The sequence below is a fragment of the Oncorhynchus nerka genome, linkage group LG22, assembly GCF_034236695.1.
Source record: "Oncorhynchus nerka isolate Pitt River linkage group LG22, Oner_Uvic_2.0, whole genome shotgun sequence".
Classification (NCBI taxonomy): domain Eukaryota; kingdom Metazoa; phylum Chordata; class Actinopteri; order Salmoniformes; family Salmonidae; genus Oncorhynchus; species Oncorhynchus nerka.
The window spans coordinates 53,941,278-53,962,708 of NC_088417.1; the positions used below are offsets into that span (position 1 = coordinate 53,941,278).

Genomic DNA, 21,431 nt, shown 5'->3' on the forward strand with positions numbered 1-21,431 from the left:
GAGGTATGTCCAGCAGGGATCACAGGCTCACTCACAAGGGGGTGTGGTATTTACGAGTTCAGCCGACACGCGGCTTGTTCGTTCTGACTCTCTTTTTCCTCCCCCTCCTCCCTCTACGCGTCCTGCCTACCCACACCCACTCCCTCTTTCACGCCCCCACCCCCCTCCGCCCTTTTCCCAACCTTCCCCTCTCTCTTTCCCACTTTCATCTCCATCCACCCCCTCCTTCTCTGACCTCTCCCTCTGCTCCACCCCCCTCCCTCCCTCCCTTCAGGTCATCCCAGACTGGAAAGAGCAGGAGTGGGACACGGAGACACCCGAGTCGTACGTCGGGATCTTCCACTTCCGCTTCTGGCGCTTCGGAGAGTGGGTGGATGTGGTGATCGACGACCGGCTTCCCACGGTGGACAACCAGCTGGTCTACTGCCACTCGGATGACAGCAACGAGTTCTGGAGCGCACTGGTGGAGAAGGCCTATGCCAAGTTAGTCAATGAATCAATCAATCTATCAATGGCTTTACTGTCCAAATTGGGAAATGTGTCGTACAGTCTGGTTGAAAAATGTTTTAAACGTTCAATCCATCCATCCATCAAGCAATCAATCAATTTGTTGTCCCAATTGGACAATGTGTAATACAACATTACAATGTAATGAACACCTAGGGGCAGGGATAAAGAGATACAGGACTGTAGCAGCCTCAGTAGCCCTGGGGAATATCATCTAGAATAGGATCAAATGCTACTGTATGTTTTACTCTCCCGGTATTTGAGGAATGCAGAAAAAGTCTTTAGAACGAGGATGCACTCACTCACTCAGGTAAATAAATATTTCCAATTGGTAACGCTTTACTTAATGCCTGTAGGTATAATGCTTTATAACATCTTATAAGCCTTTAATGTCTTAGAATTAGGCTTATTATTGTCTGTCACTATTTTAACTGATTCATGATACTGTATCTACTAGCCACTGTCTTTATGATTTGAGATGTGGAGTCACATCACATCTTGAGATATGGAGTCAAACAAGAGGTTCAGTTGTCATTCTGTTGTCAACTGTGCACTGTAGATAGAGAGATGAACTCATACATGTATTCCTCTTCCTCGACCTGTCCCTGCAGAGTGTACGGCTGCTACGAGGCCCTGGATGGCGGGAACACGGCGGATGCCCTGGTGGACTTCACAGGGGGCGTGTCGGAGCCCATGGACCTGCTGGAGGGCCAGATGGCCACTGACGAGGTGGCCCGCAACCAGCTGTTTGAGAGAGTGCTGAAGGTCCACAACCGGGATGGCCTCATCAGCTGCTCCATCCGGGTGAGTCACTCAGGGGGAAGAGATGTACTAGGCAGCCATTTTGGATCAGGGGCAGCCAGGGGGTCAGTTAGGAGATCTAGGTCATGTTCAATACAAAACATGAGAAAAAATGCTTTGAAAACAGGGAGGTACTGCCTGTACTTCCTGTTTTCCATTGCAAAATGTTTTTTTCTGCCTTGTGCTATTTGGAACACCAAAAAATTGCAACATAAATCGCAAATTACAGCGTTTGGCAATCACCATGATAATGTGCCATCCCGTCTATTTCCAAAGTTGCGGTTACTTGGCTCATGCAAAGTCTACATTTACAAGAGGAAAATGTCATCCTTTGTGATTATCCATCTATCTATCATCTATCAATGTAATCATACAAGGCTTTCTCTCTGCTGATGAGACCTGAATTTGTATGAGTGCATATACACTTTCAGGATGCAAATACCGTCCTCTTCTCTATCCATCCATCTACCTGTCATCCTCAATCTGCTTGTTGTTTATCTGTCCATCCGTCAGTCCGTCTATTCATCTGTTCATCAATACGCAACATCTGCTGTTGGGAGCTCCATTTGTACGAGTTCCACTCTCCCCCGGGCAGCCACTGACTGCGTCCCATATGGCACCCTACTCCCTACAAAGTGCACTACTTTTGACCAGAACCCTATGGGCCCTTATTGAAAGTAGTACTCTGTAGAGGTAATAAGTTGCACATTTGGAACACAGGCACTGAGTCCCCCCTTTTGATTGTCTGCGCTCGTCCACTTCTGCACTAGAACTCATTTACAGTCCAACATTGTGTGATTCCGAATCAAGTACACTAGCTCAACTGGCAGCGATAGGCCTTTTATATTCATGAGTTTTCATTAGGCTCTATTACGGAACAATAACAACCGAATGGACACGAAAAAATATATAATGGCTAAACAAACGAGTCAGCTAGACGAACGGCCCTGGCCGCACCGAAAACCCTAGTCCTTAATTCCTCGGACATGACCCATGACTTGGTGGTTGTTGTTTGGTTATGGTTGTAACGTCCTGGCAACATTATAAAAATGCTTGACTACGCACAGGCTTTTTGTTGTGAGGAGGTCTGATTTTGGAATGCAACAAAGGCATCTTAAAAGCCACACTCGTGCATCTCTCCCCAGACTCCTAATTGCTTTTTGTCTTCCCCTCCCCCCTTTGCTGTTTTTTGTAAGCATGGTTTGAAAAATGATGTGTGTGGTAGCAAATGCTCAAAGCACGTCTTCCACAGAGCCTACGGGCCGAGGCAGAATAAGGTAGTGGCCTATTTTTTTTATTTTAAATGATGTTCAGGCCGAATTCTAAATATTCTTGCCACCTCTCTTTCTGATTATTGACCTTCCGAACATTCCACATTTATCTATTCATACATCATTTTTATCAGTAAGAAGAGATATTTTGATTGATTTAATTGATGACAATCGTTAGTTGTTTTTTCTCATTAGACTCAGATTAGACTCTGATTTGTAAAGGGGGTTAATCGTAACATTTGCTACAATTAACCCCTTACCTAAAATTCTGTGGTATTTTATATGGTATTTACACACATTCACATAGTGATATGAAATGTCACTTCTTTACATCAAGTACAAACAAGATAATATCTTAGAGAAATGAAAAATGTAATTCATTCTTTTAAATGCTAAAAGTATCATATAAAATATATGCATTTTGTTTACTCCGCTTTTGGTCAATATGACATGGCTAAAATCTCAAATGGAAATATTTTTTGTCAATTTAGTATATTTTTATCCAACTATCAGTTTCAAGTCAGAAATGTTTTCAATTTATGGGGTGGCAGGTAGCCTAGTGGTTAGAGGGTTGGACTAGTAACCGAAAGGTTGCAAGATCGAATCCCTGAGCTGACAAGGTAAAAATCTGTTGTTCTGCCCCTGAACAAGGCAGTTAACCCACTGAAAATAAGAATGTGTTCTTAACTGACTTGCCTAGTAAAATAGAATTGCCTTTCATTTTTACCATTGGAGACAGACATTTCACTTCCACAACTTTCGGTTGAATTGTGAACAACTGGTATGTCCTAGAAACTTACAATGTGTAATATGATTATTAATATCATTAATCTACCTCAAATATTGTTTTCATACTAAGCAAAAGCCTAGCTCTCTGAAGTCCAGACAACTGCTTTCCCGTTGGGCCAGGTGTGAATGTTCTGGTAGCCAACATACTCAACCAATTTGAATACAATGGGAAGCGCATACACAGTTGATGGCCCATCAGCACGCAATTAAGTATGCTTAAGTTGAGAGCCTATGAGGTCAATGAGAAGGGTTTGTGCATGCAGGAACAGTCATGTATGGTTTTTTATGTAGGATCCCCTGGGTCATATTTAGTAGGCACCAAATGGACTGAAACGGGGAGGGACTAAATGATCTCATCCAACATGGATGTCGATTAAGGCATCTCTGATTCAGAGGGGTTGGGTTAAACGTGGAAGACACATTTCAGTTGAATGCATTCATTTGTACAATTGACTAGGTATTCCCCTTTCCCAATAAAAAACACTTGTTTTTGTTTTCCGTTGCAAAACATTTTGTTACGTTGTGCACTAATGAAAACGACCCTGGTTTCCCTCATTACCTTCCTGTCTTCTTTATCCTTTTTCCCCCTTCTGTCTCCTTAGTAGTTGCTCCCTTGCTGTCGTTGCATCACACTTTGTTTGTGAAACAGGCTCATTACATCTGGGTCTTGTGCTCAATGATACTTTGATGATCAAGTAGCAAGGGACAGCACCAGCCGTCTAGGCCGCAAGCTCAATTCAAACAAACCAATTCTCAGTTCAACTTGACTGGGCCTTGTTCAATAGGCATCATACAAAAAAAATTCTGAATGCACATTTTCATTTTGTCGCATGTTGCACGCCCCTTGTCACAACTCAAGCACTTTGAGCTACATTCTGTGTATGACATGTGCTGCACAAATAAATATTTCTAAATGAATTAATTGATTTAATTGTCTCATAGGCGACCACAGTGGAGGACATGGAGGCACGGCTAGACTGTGGCCTGGTCAAGGGCCACGCATACGCAGTGACGGACGTGAAGAAGGTGCGTCTGGGCCAGGGCCTGCTGGCATTCTTCAAGTCAGAGAAGCTCAATATGATCCGCATGAGGAACCCCTGGGGAGAGAAGGAGTGGAGCGGGCCCTGGAGCGACAGGTAAATACACAACACTGCCTCCTCAGGCCCGGAAGTGGTACTACACAACCATAGTATTAGATTTAGAATTCTTATTCTAATTCGATGTACACAACACTGCTTAATGAAAGCTTCTCCTATTCAGAGTGCCTTTACTGCCTCGAAACGACTAGACCGTGTAGGAGTAATGAGGTGGAGAAAGAGGTGTTCTCCATCTTCTGAAATGGAGGAGGGGAGGGGGGGTGATAAATGCCATAAATTAACTGTTGTGAATGTGTGTTTTTGTTTTATTTATTTATTTTAAGAAAAACAACAATGTGGAGGGAAAATGAAGGGTAGGCTCTACATTTGTTTTTTTACATTTCAGTAATAATGCAGAAGAAGGAGACACAAAAAGTGAAAGCCATTACAATGTCATTCCGATATCTGCAGGGGTGCTGTTAGTACAGTGACTATTATATTGTGGAGTGAATTCCATTAACTCAACTGTTTGGAACTGAGTTAATCAGATGTGTACGAGTCGTATTGTTATACATAAACTTGGTTGAATGGTAAAAAAATGTAAAGATTATAATAATACAGTTATTATTTTTGAAGGCACACAGTTTAAAAAAAATATAGAATCCCAAAAATATCTAACATAATCAAATCACACGCTCAACGGTTAATTTATGGCATTTATCATGTAATAGGATGGGGAGAAGACTAAGAGCTTCTCTCTTCCTCCTCCTGTTGTGTCCTATTGTTTATCGCTAGGTTGAATGACATAGCAGAGATTGTAGGGCTCGCTCATGAAGGCAGCTGAATTATTGAGTAGGTAAAGGAGAGAGATGTTAGTTCTTAAAGGGGAAGTGACTGAGTGGTGTTATTAAAGGAGTCGTCTCCTTTCATTCATATAGTCATAGGAATGCATGTATAATATATCTGGGGTTTGATCACAATTGGAGAAATGTAATTTTATTGTTTAATGTGGAAGTTTGTCACAGAGTCCCACAGAAGTTGTGGAACTGGCAGTAATTTCATAGAAACAGAAGAGAGGTTTATTTTCATATGCACGTAGGCACACACACAATTGCTATGTATTGCCGATACCTGCAATTCTTACTTCCCGGGGTAAGTCTTCCTGTTTTAATCTATGACTGCTCCTGAGAAAATTGCTGTCCGTTGTCATGTGGTGCTGAACTTCGGGAATCTCCAATCCAAAGGGTTTTTCAGTGGTGTGTTTGCTCTGTAATTTCGTTTGTGTCATACTGTCGAACATGAGGTAATTTCATGTCTGTGCCCCCAGCTCAGAGGAGTGGAAGAAGGTGAGCAAGAGTGAGAGAGAGAAGCTGGGCGTCACCGTGCAGGATGACGGAGAATTCTGGTGAGAGGGACCACCATACACACACACACACACACCCACCCCATTAAAACATTAGGGGCCATTTACCCACACACAGATTAAGCCTAGGCCTGGACTAAAAAGCATGCTCCGGACTATGCTTAATCTGTATCCGGGAAACCAGCCCTAGTTAATTCATCTGAATTTTATTAACTGATTGAGCGGCACTTTCCTAAATATACCCTCCCTCCCTCCCTCCCTCCCTAGGATGACGTTTGATGACTTCTGCCAGTACTTCACGGACCTGATCCTGTGCCGCCTCATCAACACCTCTTATCTGAGCATCCACAAAACATGGGAGGAGGAAGTGATGAGGGGCTCCTGGGTCCCCCGCCAAGACCCTCTGAGGAACCGCTCTGGGGGATGCATCAACCACAAGGCCACCTTCCTCCAGAACCCACAGGTGGGGTGCATGAGGGTGGAGGATGTGTGGAAGTGGGTGGATGGTGGGAGGCTGGGTAGGAGTGTTTTTGTACTGTGTAAGTTTATTTGTTGTTTTTCTGTTGGTGTCTTTGCATGTAATGCATATTCTGTATTTGATTTGAGGAGATTGTTCTAATTAGTGTGTTTATGTCTCTCTGCAGTATGTGTTTGATGTGAATAAGGTAGAGGATGAGGTGTTGATCGCCCTGCAGCAGAAGGAGAGAAGAGCCACCACCAAAGAGGGCAAAGGAGATAACCTGGCCATAGGCTTCGACATTCACCGGGTATGCGGGCACACACACACACACACACACACACACACACACACACACACACACACACACACAGAGATGAAGACACACACACGAGAACAGACTCACCGAGTTTAAGAGACACATACGCAGATGTTAACACACACCCAGATGGACACACACAGATGGATACACAGGAAGATGAACACACTGTCGCTCCACATGAATTTTTCCTTTTGCCTCTTCATGCTTTACTTCATGGTATTGCCATCTCTTTACTTCCTTGCTACTCATAACATAAAAGATAAGACGTAAGGATCCTGGTTCAGTCCCTGCATGTGCCATCTTTCCACCTCCTATATCTGTCTCCCTGCTTCTGCCTCTATACTTGCTCTGCCTGATGATGCCATATCTACCTTGAACGTCTCCCTTTAAAATGTGACCCTGATGTCATGTCCCTACCCGTCCTCTAGGTGGAGCTGAACAGAAAGTACCGCATGCACACGGCCCAGCAGAAGGTGGCGGGCTCCATCTACATCAACTCGCGCTGCGTCTTCCTCAGGAAGGAGCTCAAGGAGGGTCGCTACGTCATCATCCCCACGACTTTTGACCCCGGGCAGCAGGGCGACTTCCTGTTGCGGGTCTTCACCGACGTGCCTTCAGACTGCAAGTAAACCAGCCGGCCGACATACAGACTCACCCCCACACCCCTTCCGTTTAACCTCCTTTCCTTTACAAAGGGATAGTTCATCTTGGTATTTTACAACACTTGGGGTTCAAGTATTTTTTGCAGTTTACTACATACTTCAAAAAAGTGGAGGGTCCCTTTAACATGCACCCCAGTTGAATTGTATGGGTTTCTATAAAAGGATTTTAGCTTGTTGATAACGTTGAATTGTATGGGTTTCTATAAAAGGATTTTAGCTTGTTGATAACGTTGAATTGTATGGGTTTCTATAAAAGGATTTTAGCTTGTTGACGTTGAATTGTATGGGTTTCTATGAATAAAGTTGAATTGATTCTCTAAGTGGACCCAGAACCCTTTTCACGTCATTTGTCATCCACTGCCATTACTCTCACCAAAATGAATGACACCCATATTCACTTTCTTTCCCTACCCAACAGAGAGTTGAACCTAGATGAACCCCCACAGACGTGTTGGACGGGCATGTGTGGTTACCCCCAGCTGGTCACCCAGGTCCATGTTCTGAGTGCTGAGGGACTCCAGGGCCAGGACTCTAATGGAGGTAAGCTAGTAAGGCTCCAGTAGGAAATAGTAGGCCTACAGTAAAGTAAGCTACAGTATGCACCCATGTCGAAGGGAGGCTTTGGGAGCTGACTTGCATAGACCATTTTCACACGAGCTATACTAGGATGGCCCGGTTGTATCTCCACCATTGTTACTGGACCATGCTGGAAAGGATAGGGGATATTTGGAGGGGAAAGGTTCTGGTCGACACAATAAACTCTTCTGCTGATGGGTAACTTGAGTTTAAGTGTGTACTGTACATTTTGTGCGAGTGTGTTTTTCCGTGCCCCAGCATGTGTTGCAAGGTGAACTCTTCTGGTCATACACAGAGCTGCACTGTCTCATTCCCAACAAGAAGAGGCACCCGGCCAAAACACAAGGAGGTACATCAGCATCACCTAGTGGCTAGCGGCTTAGCTACAGCTAGACATATTGCACAGTTAATAGTCCAATAGGCTTTGGCTCAGCCCAGAAACAGCCCCTAGCCCCTAAACCCCTTCAAACTCAACTCTGGACCTCAAAGCCAGTTCCACTACATTTTTACATTGTTCCCCTCTAATCAGGGAATGATTTAGACCTGGGACACCAGGTGTGTTCAATTAATTATCAGGTGGAACAGAAAACCAGCAGGCTCTGGACTTCGTAGGGCAAGAGTTGAATACCCATGTCCTAACCCTTAACCCCTAGCTTCATGTAGATCGAAGAGGATTGGATAGATATAAGCAAAATGGTTCCACAAAGGGCTATGTCTAGGAATACCTTTTTCCATATGGCTGAAACCCTCCCTTTCAGATTTATAGTCTTCTATAGTTCCCCGTGTCCTCTACCTACCTAGTAGCACAAGCAACTAAAGCCCTTCTCCACCCACCTGTCTGCTTGGATTGGATTCATTTAGACCTCGAGTTGGTTTTGGCCTGCATAGTTGAGTACACATGCACACACACGTTTACACTTCCCATGTCGATACAGAGATTGACAGCTGTCCCTCATCCTTCCTTCCCTCTCCCTCCCAGCCTCGGACCCGTACGTCATCATCACCTGTGAGGGAGAGAGAGTGCGCTCGCCAGTGCACAAGGACACGCGGAGCCCCAACTTCGATGTCAAAGGCCTGTTCTACCGCAAGAAGCCCAAGGAAGGCATCCACATTGAGGTAAGCACAGACGGAGAGGAGGAACTCTTTTTTTGTGTATCTGTCTGTCTGTGTTCATACAGTATGTATCCCTCTATCTCTTGAATGTTTTACTCTTAACTTTTTGAAAATCACTTTTCCTATGCTTCCCCTCTCTCCCGCTTTGTCTCTTTCTTCTCTGCTCTCCTTGGACCATAATAGATCTACAATAAGAATGTAATTGTGGATACCTTCCTGGGTCAGGTGACCCTGTCCAGTGATCCAAACGACCGGCAGGAGCAGCACACACTCCACCTGCGCGACAAGGGCAACCGCCAAGACAACGACCTCCCGGGCACGGTCACCGTGCGCCTCATCACCTGCATCACACTCATCAACATATGACGCCGCTCTCACCATGAGATGTCGAAGGAGCTTGACCTTTGTCATCTTGACGACCTTTCGCCCCCCTAAACCGAGCATCAGTTAAACGGTTAATCCCCCCCCACCCCTGCTCCACCCAACCCAACACCCCCTTCAACATATACACACAGCTTTCTTTCTGACTCTCTCACTGTTACACACACACACACAAACACACAGGCCATGTCTGAGTTCCAAATAGTAGGCTGATTGGGTATGCGAAAATATAAAGTTTTATAGTATGTGAAATATTGAACATTTTGTTTGCTTTAAATGCCAGGATGTCATACTCATTTAATCTTTCCATCTAGTATAATTCACTGCACACTATTGAGGAAGAGAAGTGTCTTTTCAGACCCACGTAGGTGTGACAACAGCCGATAAACCGCTGATAATCAGCTACCAAAATGAAAGAATGGTGGGGAACAAAGCAATTGTGCGTTAGATGTCACATTCTCAGTATGGGTGAGCCTGGTATGTTTTTCTTTAAGCTTACTGCCTACATATACTAAACAGTACATTCTAAATAGTAATAGTATGACTAGTACACATTATGTATATCGTTTTAGTAAGTAGTAGGCAAGACTACTCTCTCTACATGCCTTCAACTATCTCATGCACACACACACACACACACACACACACTTTTAACATGCTCCTGCACCCCTCATGCATCTGCCAGCGTCTCTAAGGGCTATACATCGCCTTAAGGCTGAGTGGGTCCCTTTAGGAGCCTGTGACCAGCCATATGTCAGGTGGGAGGGGGGGTCATTGTATTGGGTGGTACACTGGGTGTAGCCTTGCCTCCTCCCCCCTCCATCACATCTTTCCCCTCTTCCCACTCCCATCCCCTCAGAATACGCTACCCTTCGCTTCTACAGATTGCCATGGACAAAATAGAGTTTAGCACGGCAAAAAGATTCTGCCTGCATTGCACACGCCCCGTTTACACACACATGTTTGATTTAATTTACCTTTATATAACATCACACTCTTAGCTTAGCAACCGGCGCTTTTGATATACTCCAGTGGAGTGCCATGTTCAAGTGCTTTACGGGACCAAAGACGGACCAGGCCCTCCCTCCCTCTCTCTTTTGCCGGCGGCCGTTGCCACCGTGCCACGTCAGTCGGTCATCTCTATGGCAACGCCACTGCCTGACGCTTCCTAAGTCATGGGACTCCTGTCAATTGACCTGAATCGCGTGAACTGAGAGACACAGCAGCTGTTGTGTGTGTGTGTGTGTGTGTGTGTGTGTGTGTGCATGCATTTGTACGTGTTATGCCTGCGCCTTTGAACATCATGCACCTCGCCTGGCTCTGACAGGCTCACGGCCACGGCTGGATGGAGGGATGAGCGGAAGAAGAGAGAGAAGAGGCAGGAAATCCATCAGTCGACTCCTGCCAAAAACAGCGTGCCATAGCCTTGTTCCTGGCTCTGACTCTGTTGTGACTCGATACCGCTATTCCCGACCGGAACACAGTTTGGATTAGCATCATTTTAAACTATTTGAAATGGTAGTGTGAAAAGAGTGGGGTTTTTGTCTGGCCAAGACAGACTATCACATCATTCAGAAGCATCACTGGTACAGTCCCCAAAACCGTTAGCATCTCTTCTCACGTAGATGATGTCGCACTTTCTCTTTTGACCTGCTTTCCACAGGCTATTTATCTATATATTTATTACACCTCTGACAGTGGCAAGCGGCGGAGAAAGAAGATACACAAGGAGATTCAAGCCCCAAACGCTATATTGTCAAGTATCTTTTCAAAAGTGCAATATGATTGCAGAGACTTTTCTAGAGCAGGATCTGACGTGGGATCCCACGTCCGTTAAGAATCATTCCAGAGACATTTGATTTTTTTGAATGTAATGCGGAGAGCTTTCGACCGCCCGATCTCTCGCTTTCTCTTTATCGAACCATCAATCCCTTTTACTTGTTTCTACGCCGTTTCTATTTTTTGCATTACTCGAACAACAACGGCATTTATTGCATTTGATTTATTTATTGCGTCATCACAGTTTATATATTTATATATTTATTCATGCATTTATTGAATTAATGTGTCTCGCATAGATCATTTTTAATGATATGTACATGGCCTTGTATTGTTCTTCCATTGTTACTATTTTATATTTTTCTTTCCATCTTCAGTGTGGGAAACAAAGGGTCGTGTTGAAGAATCAGCATGTTTACACTATTGCACCTCATATCAATGTCATATCAAGATGTTTAAAAGGGTCACTTTTTAAGGCACTGATCGGTGACATCCACCATTAATAACAATATGTTTTTACTATTTACTGTCATTCGTTGCTTCAAATGACGAAAATGCCATTCAAGTGCTGTGTGACATATGTATTTCCTTCTATGTTGTTCAGTTGCAGACTAAGACAGAGAGACTAAACTGGTTGCTAAAGAAAAACTCTGAAAGGGATAGTTCATGCTAAATCTATTTTTGTGTGGAATTACTCTTACCTTGAGTTGTGTCTGAAGGCCCATGGCGACAGAATCTGCCAGTAGTTAGCATAATTAGAATCGTCCAAATTCATTCATGTAAACAGCGGTGCCGATATTGGCAGAGCTGCTTTGCAAGCCGAAACTTCAAACTGTCTTGTTATAAGGCAATATGTTATACAAGTAACATATCGTAACAAAAACTGAAACAAAAAAATAGAAACAAAAATTGGACAAACAATTTAGTAAACTGAAATCAAATAATTCAGAAAAACATTTTTAAAACTACATGACCAAAAGTATGTGGATACCCGCTCGTTGAACCTTCCAAATCATGGGCATTAATATGGAGTTGGTGCCCCTTTGCTGCTATAACAGCCTCCACTCTTCTGGGAAGACTTTCCACTAGATGTTGGAACTTTGCTGGGGGGACTTGCTTCCATTCAGCCACAAGAGCATTAGTGAGGTTGGGCACTAATGTCGGGCGATCAGGCCTGGCCCGCAGTCAGCGTTCCAATTCAATGTGGTTGCGGTCAGGGCTCTGTGTAGGCCACTCAAGTTTTTCCACAAAATTCTCGACAAACCCTTTCTGTATGGACCTTGCTTTGTGCATGCGGGCATTGTCATGCTGGAACAGGAAAGGGCCTTCCCCAAACTGTTGCCACAAAATTGTAAGCACAGAATCGTCTAGAATGTCATTGCATGCTGTAGCGTTAAGATTTCACTGGAACTAAGGGGCCTAGTCAGACCATTATTCCTCCTCCACCAAAGTTTACAGTTGGCACTATGCATTCGGGCAGGTAGCGTTCTACTGGCATCCGTCAAACCTGTAGCTAACGGAAGAAATCCGAGCGTGAATGTGAACCATAGGCGTGAACAATGTCTGCATCGGTTGTTTTGAGTACATTGCTAGAAAGGACAAAATAAAATGTATTGGAGTGTCAGAAGATGGCAGCACGTGTGGGACAGAGATTAAAGAGAACACCCAAAGAACCTCAACGTTCATCTGAACTGTGCCCACAAAGAATCATACACTTTCATTATAAAGCCAGCTACCGGCTTATTAGTATCTGCTCGTCAACAGCAACCAACTTTAGCAGTTATCATGAAAAGAATAAAAACATCAGAACCTAATTCAAGTTTTAAAAAAGAGAAGAAGCGCTTGTTCATTTATTAATCCAGTCTGGCAAGTCTACGAGCCTTCAGATAATTCAACCAACCACCTGATCCCAAATGTAAAACCTGGCGCTGCTAGAGTAAACAGGTAGATTGCTTTGCAAATGGATACAGCAACCCAGAAAGTTAAGGAGATTCTGAAAGAGGCATGACAAAATGACCGTGTGTAAACGGATGGAGCAAGAAAGGAATGACTACTTCATTTATGGGTATATCAGCCTGCTTCTATCACCCCTCCTCCAACAAGGCACAGCATGCGTTGCTCCAACCTCCATCGGATTTAGCATCTATACACCGGAGAGGTAATTGACTGGAAGTGACATACCAGAGGAGAAGATCCTCCTTGTCGTAACTGACAACGGGGTGAACATAGTCAAGGCTATCAGACTATTACAGAACTGGCAAGAGAATGATCAACAACAATCAGAGCTTTGAACGGTGTGGTAGGAATGTCTGAATGAGTTAGACACAGACGATTATCCTTTCAAATCCAAGTCACATTAAGATTCATTTAGAATTTAAACCAAAACAAACCTATGGCCTGACCCATCACCTTATGTATTATTGTCCCCCAGTGACAAGAAGTGACATACCCCCCCCCCCCCAAGAATAGAAACTATAGGCCTGCCACACATGCATAATGCTACTTTCTGTCCCTAACACACACATTTAAACTGACACGAAATAATAACAAATGATATAGAAATTATTTTATCCAACTCAAAGTACATTTAAAAAAAATATTACATTTGTCTGAAGACGAGCTGAAACTAAACTGAACTTTAAATAAAAAATCTATAAACGAAAACTAAATCACAACTATAATAACCTAGATGTTTTGTCTCTCTGAAGGAAATGTTCAAGTTACTCATAATGGCTGTAATTTAGTCAGGATCATTTTGAGATGATAATGCCTGAGAAGCCGGTGTTTGTGGGGATATATTGGCGCCGGTGTCGTTAGGCCCGAGACGAAGTCGAGCCTCAAGATCACCCCCAAAAGCTAACGTTCTGTTTATCCTCTAAAGTGTTACAGAGAATATAATGCTATGGAGAGAAGGGTCATGGTTACGGTAAAGGCAATAGAGTGCCATAGAGCGCATACAGGTGTCACAGGGTTAAAATATGACCATATACCAAGCAGATTCATCTTCCATGCCAGGTGAAGAGGTCCTCCTGTCAATAAGGGGATTGGTTGGTTTTCTGTTGCCAGGATGTAGCCATGCGTGTCTATTCAGCCAGACTGGTGCTCGGCTCTACTCTGACCAGGGGCACCCGTGGTGGGCAGGTTAGCAGCAGCCATTTTAGTTATTCATACGACTCAGTTTCACAATCTTGTTGTGACCCCCACAGACAAACAATGTCTTCAGTTAGGTAGTTTGCCCAAGTCCTTATCGTTAGCTATTGCTAGTGGCAGTATTACAGCGTCTGTTCTGACCATATCTGAACCAATAATAGTCACCAGGACCAAGGGGTTGTATCATCTTTTTAACTCAAGAAAAATATGTGCCAAAATGTACTGTTGGTTCAGGTTCTGCAGTAGATTAGCTTTGTTTGCCACTCTTGTGGACATACAATAACTAGTTAAACATTGTGGGCATTGTCAAGCCGTTCTCCTTCCAATATGCTTTTTGTGTGTCTTTGTCAAACACGCCTGCTGGTTGAGATCTCATTGCGTTAACATTGCACGTTCTTGTCATTTGCCAGAATCATCACTTACTCAAAGGTACGATTGGTTTACCCTTGGTGAGCGGAGTGTCAATTCGGTGATCTGATTTTTCTGTCTCTGTATATATTTTTCTGATGGTCCATGGCAAATGTTTTAAGGACACAAAACGCATAAGAATGTTCAGAACTTTGGCCAGTTTTATATCAAACCAATAACACCAATCAATGCATGAAGCAAATTACTTCAAATCAGCTTGCACAGTTTGATTTTCAAAGATATTCTATTTTTTATTCAAAGTGTTGTAAACAGTGTTACTACTTTCATATATTGACGGCTTCTGTTGCATACTTGCATGTATTTGACAGATTCTGAACCTTTTGAATTCAGCATCCCAAACAGTATGTACTGTATATGAAAAGTGGCAGCAGCCAAAGTGTTTGTCCACTACTGCAGGACTCTTATTGTGACAAATGTAGATATATGGTGACACACAAGGAAGTAGCACAAGGTCCCTCGTGGGCCACAAACCCCAGTCGCCTGATCGTGACACAAACACCCTACTCCCCCCGATCCCAATAAGGATATCCTCACTGGAAGAGATCGTTAGGCACCTTTTCAAGGATCGTTACACTCTTAAGTTCATCAGTACCCCCTCCGTTTACAGGACTTACCTTCGAAAGCCACGATCACTTATCCCACTTCTGACGTCCAGTGTGATAAATGTGGAAGTTGTGCTAAGTCTGTAGTGGGCTGTGAACACCAGTTGCCTAGCCTAAAGATGAACACCCTATCCACAATTACAATAGGGCTATCCCAGTTGGGAGGGATTGTACTGTGCTTATCAAGTCCAGGGTCATTACAATATATTCTTTACATTTCAGACGCAAGAGCATGTAATAGTTGAGAGACATTTTAAAGCAATGGTCCACAAGAATACTTGTCAGATACTTATCCAGTTAAATTTCAAAGCAAAAAAAAATGGTTAGAGATGGACAACGTAAAAAATGTGAGGAATACCGAAAATAATTGATTGCAGCGAGTGTTTGTATTGTGTTTACGATTTATTTGGATTATGTGTTTTATTAAAGCCTGTGTAATGGCCAAACAGTACTTTCTATGTTTCAGTTGAACACAGACATCACCACGGTGCAATGATTTACCTATGTTAGCTCATTTAGCCTCGGAGCTACCTGGAGTTTGTTAGCCTGCATACCGCTGCATGTGAACTTTAAAGGACATTGGTCATGAAACGTCATACATGTTTATGCTAGGTGTTACGTCATCTTTACGATAGCATTATGTAGATTATATGACATTGCTCACTCAAATTTGCCAAGTCATGAGACACCTTCTGTGGTGGCCATGTTTTCAAAAATGGAGTTTGATACGTTCGATGAAGGAGCTTGTGATTCTCTTGTACTTTTCTGCGGATGTTTATTAACTCGAGGCTGGAATATACTGCATGGTGACACTTATAGAAGATACTAAGGTCTTTATAACGAGTAGCCTATCTTTTATCAATATTTTATACTCTTGTTAATTTTATATATCCAATTAACCTTGTGTTCTCTACGCTTAACACTGATATGTTTACTGATAGCTAGATATCAGAAGGCTGTATTTTATGTACTCTATGCTTATCTGAGTGTTCTTTTTTTGTTACCGTGCATGTTTGTTTGATTTCATTATCGGTTACACTGTGGTTATTTTATAGTTATGGAAATCATTTATTTTCATTTTGTATTTTATGTCAACTTGTGGCTTGACTTTCAAATAAAACATTAAACCTGATTTTATTTTCAATTTTATCTGTCAGAAATGGCTGCCAATGTGTGGTCCAGGGTTGGGGTCAATTCAGGAAGTACATTTAATCTAACTTTGGTGTAATCACGTCTGTCTCATTATATGATTAGTAGTTGTCGTTTAAAAAAACAAGACCCTCAGTCTTCACATGGCATTATCAACTGGCACATAGTCCCCAAACCCACCCTATTCATAAGCCAGGAATTACACAACTGTGTTAACCCTCCTTCTCCTCCTTATACATAGTGGGGTCCAAAATTAGACACCCTTGCACATTTTTATCAAGGGTGTCAATCATTTCAAACACGTGTCTTCAAAAACTATTCATACCCCTTGAATTATTACACATTTTGTTTTTACAGCCTGAATTCAAAATGGATAAAAAATATCTAAGCCATCTTCACAAAATATCCCATAATGACAAAGTTATAAAAAAATGAAAATGAGGTAAAGAAGTATCTAACATAAGTATTCACACCCCTGGGTCAATAATTTGTAGAAGCACCATTGGCTGCGATTACAGCTTTGAGTGGTCTTGGGTATTACTGGATCGTCTTTGACATCTTGATTTTCTCCCATTCTTCCTTTGCAGATTTTCTCAAACTCGTAAATTAGATGAGGAGCGGCAGTTAACAGCAATCTTCAGGTCTTTCCACAGATTTAAAATGGAATTCAAGTCTGGGCTTTGGCTGGGCCACTCAAGGATTTTCACATTCTTTTTCTTTAGACATTCCAGCATTGCTTTTGCTGTATGCTTGGGGTCATTGTCCTATTGGAATGTAAACTCTAAAGCAGGTCTTCATCAAGGATTTGCCTGTATTTGGCTCCATTCATTGCTCCTGCTAACCTTACCATTCCCCTAGTCCCTGTTGCTGAAAAGCATCCCCATAGCATGATGCTGCCACTACCATACTTCACATTAAGAATGTTGTCAGACTGGTGATGAGCTGTGCCTGGTTTTCTCCTGACTTTGCACTTTGCACATAGGCCAAAGAGTAAAATGTTGGTCTCATCAGACCATTGCCTTATGCTCAGTCTTTCATGCGCCTTCTGCAAACTCCAGACGTGCTGTCATGTGCCTTTTTCTCAGGATTGGCTTTCATCTGGCCACTCTCCCACAAAGCCCAGGATGGTGATGTGCTGTAGAGACTGGTCCTTCTGGCAGGTTCTCCCATCTCAGATAAATCGCTCAGTAGTTTTGTCAGATTGGTAATTTGGCCACTTCTTTGTGTTTAGGGTCGTTGTCCTGTTGGAAGGGGAACCTTCGCCCCAGTCTGGTCCTGAGCACTCTGGAGGATTTCATCAAGGATCTCTCTGTACTTTGCTCGTTCATCTTTCCCTCACTCATGCCAGTCTCCCACTCCCTGCAACTGAAAAACATCCCCACAGCATGATGTTGCCATCACTATGCTTCACCGTAGGGTTGGTATTGGCCAGGTGATGAGCGGTGCCTGGTTTCCTCCAGATGTGCATTCAAACCAAAGAGTTCAATCTTGGTTTCATCAGACCAGAAAATCTTGTTTCTCGTGGTCGGAGAGTCCTTTAGGTGCCTTTTGGCAAACTCCAAGCAGGCTGTCATGTGCCTTTTACGGAGTGGCTTCTGTCTGGCCACTCTACCATAACGGCCTGATTGGTGGAGTGCTGCAGAGATGTTTGTCCTACTGGAAGGTTCTCTCATCTCCACAGAGGAACTCTGGAGGTCTGTCAGAGTGACCATCAGATTCTTGGTCACCTCCCTGACCAAGGCCTTTCTCGGCCGGGGGACCAGCTCTAGGAAGTCTTGGTGGTTCCAAACTTCTTCCATTTAAGAATGATGGAGACCGCTGTGTTCTTGGGGACCTTCAATGCTGCAGAATATCTTTTGTACCCTTCCCCAGATCTGTGCCTCGACACAGTCCTATCTCAGAGCTCTACGGACAATTCCTTCGATCTCATGGCTTGGTTTTTGCTTTGACATGCTCTGTCAACTGGGACTTTATATAGACAGGTGTGTGGCTTTCCAAATCATGGCCAATACATTTAATTTACCACAGGTGGACTCCTATCAAGTTGTTGTAACATCTCAAGGATGATAAATGGAAACAGGATGCACCCGAGTTAAATTTCGGTTCAAGGCAAAGGGTCTGAATATTTATATAAATAAGGTATTCGTGTTTCATCTTATTAATAAATTAGCAAAAATGTATAAACAAATGTTTTCACTTTGTCATTATGGGGCATTGTGTGTAGATTGAGGAAAAAATGTATTTAATCCGTAAGGCTGTAACCTAACAATATGGAAAGAGTGAAGGGGTCTGAATACTTTCCGAATGCAATGTATGCCTCCTCACAAATCTCTGAGATCTACTAACAATTCCTTGGACAAGGTATAGTTTCTGCTCTGACATGCACTGTCAACTGTGGGACCTTATATAGACAGCTGTGTTTCTAAATTATTACCAAACAATATAACTGGCCACAAATGGACTCCAATCAAACTGTCGTGGCATCTCAAGGATGATCAAAGGAAATCGGATGCACCTGTGCTCAATTTGGAGTGTCATAGCAAAGGGGTGTGAATACTTACAGTACCAGTCCAAACTTTAGACACACCTACTCATTCCAGGGTTTTTCTTAATTTTTACTATTTTCTACATTGTAGAATAATAGTGACAACTGTCACGAACCGGCTCAAAGTCCGTAACAAAAAGGGAGACAACGTGGAGACAAGGAATAACAAAATGTGTATTACCTGAAGTAAACAAAATACAATTAACAATGGTCTGTGTCGTCCGTAATCAGTAGTGTAAGTAAGTGTTTGCATGCATAAATGTGATAATGAGGGGTGTTGAAAGGTGCCAAAACAAACAAAAGGCCACAAAAATGCCACAAACAAAATCTATCAGTGTGTCCGTATGGAGAGAGTCTCCTCAATGAATAGGGAAGAGGTGTATTTATCCTGGGACACACCCGGGCCCAGGTGTGTCCCATGTCGCTGATGACCCTCCCAGCTCCCCCCACCGACATCCTATTAAGGAAAAGAAGAGCAAAGAGAAAGAATACGGCAAACAGAGTGGGAGGGTCGTCACAAGACATCAAAACTATGACATAACACGTGTAATCATGTTGTGACCAAAAAAGTGTGAAACAAATCAAAATATACTTTATATTTGAGATTCTTCAAATTAGCCACCATTTGCCTTGATGAACGCATTGCACACTCTTGGCATTCTCTCAACCAGCTTTATGAGGTAGTCACCTGGAATGTATTTCAATTAACAGGTGTGCCTTGTTAAAAGTTCATTTGTGGAATTATTTTCCTTCTTAACAACACTGTCATCTCAGATTTTCAAAATATGCTTTTCAACCATAGCAAAACAAGCATTTGTGTAAGAGTATTGATAGCTAGCATAGCATTAAGCCTAGCATTCAGCAGGCAACATTTTCACAAAAAAACAGAAAAACATTCAAATAAAATAATTTACCTTTGAAGAACTTCAGATGTTTTCAATGAGGAGACTCAGTTAGATAGCAAATGTTCAGTTTTTCCAAAAATATTATTTGTGTAGGAGAAATCGCTCCGTTTTGTTCATCACGTTTGGCTGAGAAAAAAAAACAAAACATTTTGCAAATTAACTCCATAATATCGACAGAAACATGGCAAACGTTGTTTAGAATCAATCCTCAAGGTGTTTTTCACATATCTATTCGATGATAAGTCATTCGTGGCAGTTTTGTTTCTCCTCTGAATCACATGGGAAAATACATGCAGCTGGAGATTATGCACCAATTTCGATGGAGGACACCAGGCGGACACCTGGTAAATGTAGTCTCTTATGGTCAATCTTCCAATGATATGCCTACAAATACGTCACAATGCTGCAGACACCTTTGGGAAACGACAGAAAGTGTAGGCTCATTCCTGGCGCATTCACAGCCATATAAGGAGACATTGGAACACAGCGCCTCAAAAATCTGGCTCACTTCCTGTTTGAAGTTTCATCTTGGTTTCGCCTGTAGCATTAGTTCTGTGGCACTCACAGACAATATCTTTGCAGTTTTGTGAGTGTTTTCTTTCCAAAGCTGTCAATTATATGCATAGTCGAGCATCTTTTCGTGACAAAATATCTTGTTTAAAATAGGAATGTTTTTTTTATCCAATAATGACATAGCGCCCCCATAGGTTGAAGAGGATAACAGAACTGATGTTGCAGGCGAAAGCCTGAGAAAAATCCAATCCGGAAGTGCCCCAGGTTTTGAAAGCGCTGCGTTCCAATGAGTCCCTATTGAGCTGTAAAAACTGAACATTTGCTATCTAACTGAGAGTCTCCTCATTGAAAACATCTGAAGTTCTTCAAAGGTAAATGATTTTATTTGAATCCTTTTCTGTTTTTTGTGAAAATGTTGCATGCTGAAAGAGAGGCATAATCCTATGCTAGGCTATCAATACTGTTACACAAATGCTTGTTTTGCAATGGTTGAGAAGCATATTTTGAAAATCTGAGATGACAGTGTTGTTAACAAAAGGCTAAGCTTGAGAGCAAATAGATTCATTTCATTTCATTTGCGATTTTCATGAATAGTTAACGTTGCGTTATGGTAATGAGCTTGAGGCTGTAGTCACGATACCGGATCCGGGATGGCTCGACGCAAGAAGTTATACTCACAGACAATATCTTTACAGTTTTGGAAACGTTAGAGTGTTTTCTATCCTAAGCTGTCAATTATATGCATATTCTAGCATCTTGTCCTGACAAAATATCCCGTTTAAAACGGGAACGTTTTTTTTCCAAAAATGAAGATACTGCCCCTAGAGTCGCAAGAGGTTTTAAGACATGAAGGTAAGTCAATCCAGAACATTTCAAGAACTTTGACAGTTTCTTCAAGTGCAGTCGCAAAAACCATGAAGCGCTATGATGAAAATGGCTCTCTTGAGGACCGCCACAAGAAAGGGAGACCCAAAATCTTCTGCATAAGTTCATTAGAGTTAGCAGCCTCAGATTGCAGCCCAAATAAATGCTTCACAGAGT

At 42.7% G+C, this 21,431-nt stretch overlaps 1 protein-coding gene across 1 annotated transcript in view; it reads left to right on the forward strand.

The window, feature by feature from the left end:
* Positions 1–16,410, forward strand: part of LOC115105341 (calpain-5-like) — a 40,306-nt gene extending 23,896 nt beyond the window's left edge. The window contains 10 exon segments of the mRNA XM_029627274.2: positions 275–483; positions 1,119–1,311; positions 4,311–4,504; positions 5,772–5,849; positions 6,075–6,270; positions 6,452–6,574; positions 7,015–7,211; positions 7,667–7,788; positions 8,804–8,940; positions 9,121–16,410. Coding sequence (XP_029483134.2) covers positions 275–483; positions 1,119–1,311; positions 4,311–4,504; positions 5,772–5,849; positions 6,075–6,270; positions 6,452–6,574; positions 7,015–7,211; positions 7,667–7,788; positions 8,804–8,940; positions 9,121–9,303 — 1,632 coding nt within the window. The 3' untranslated portion in view covers positions 9,304–16,410.
* Positions 16,411–21,431: the final 5,021 nt, after the last annotated feature.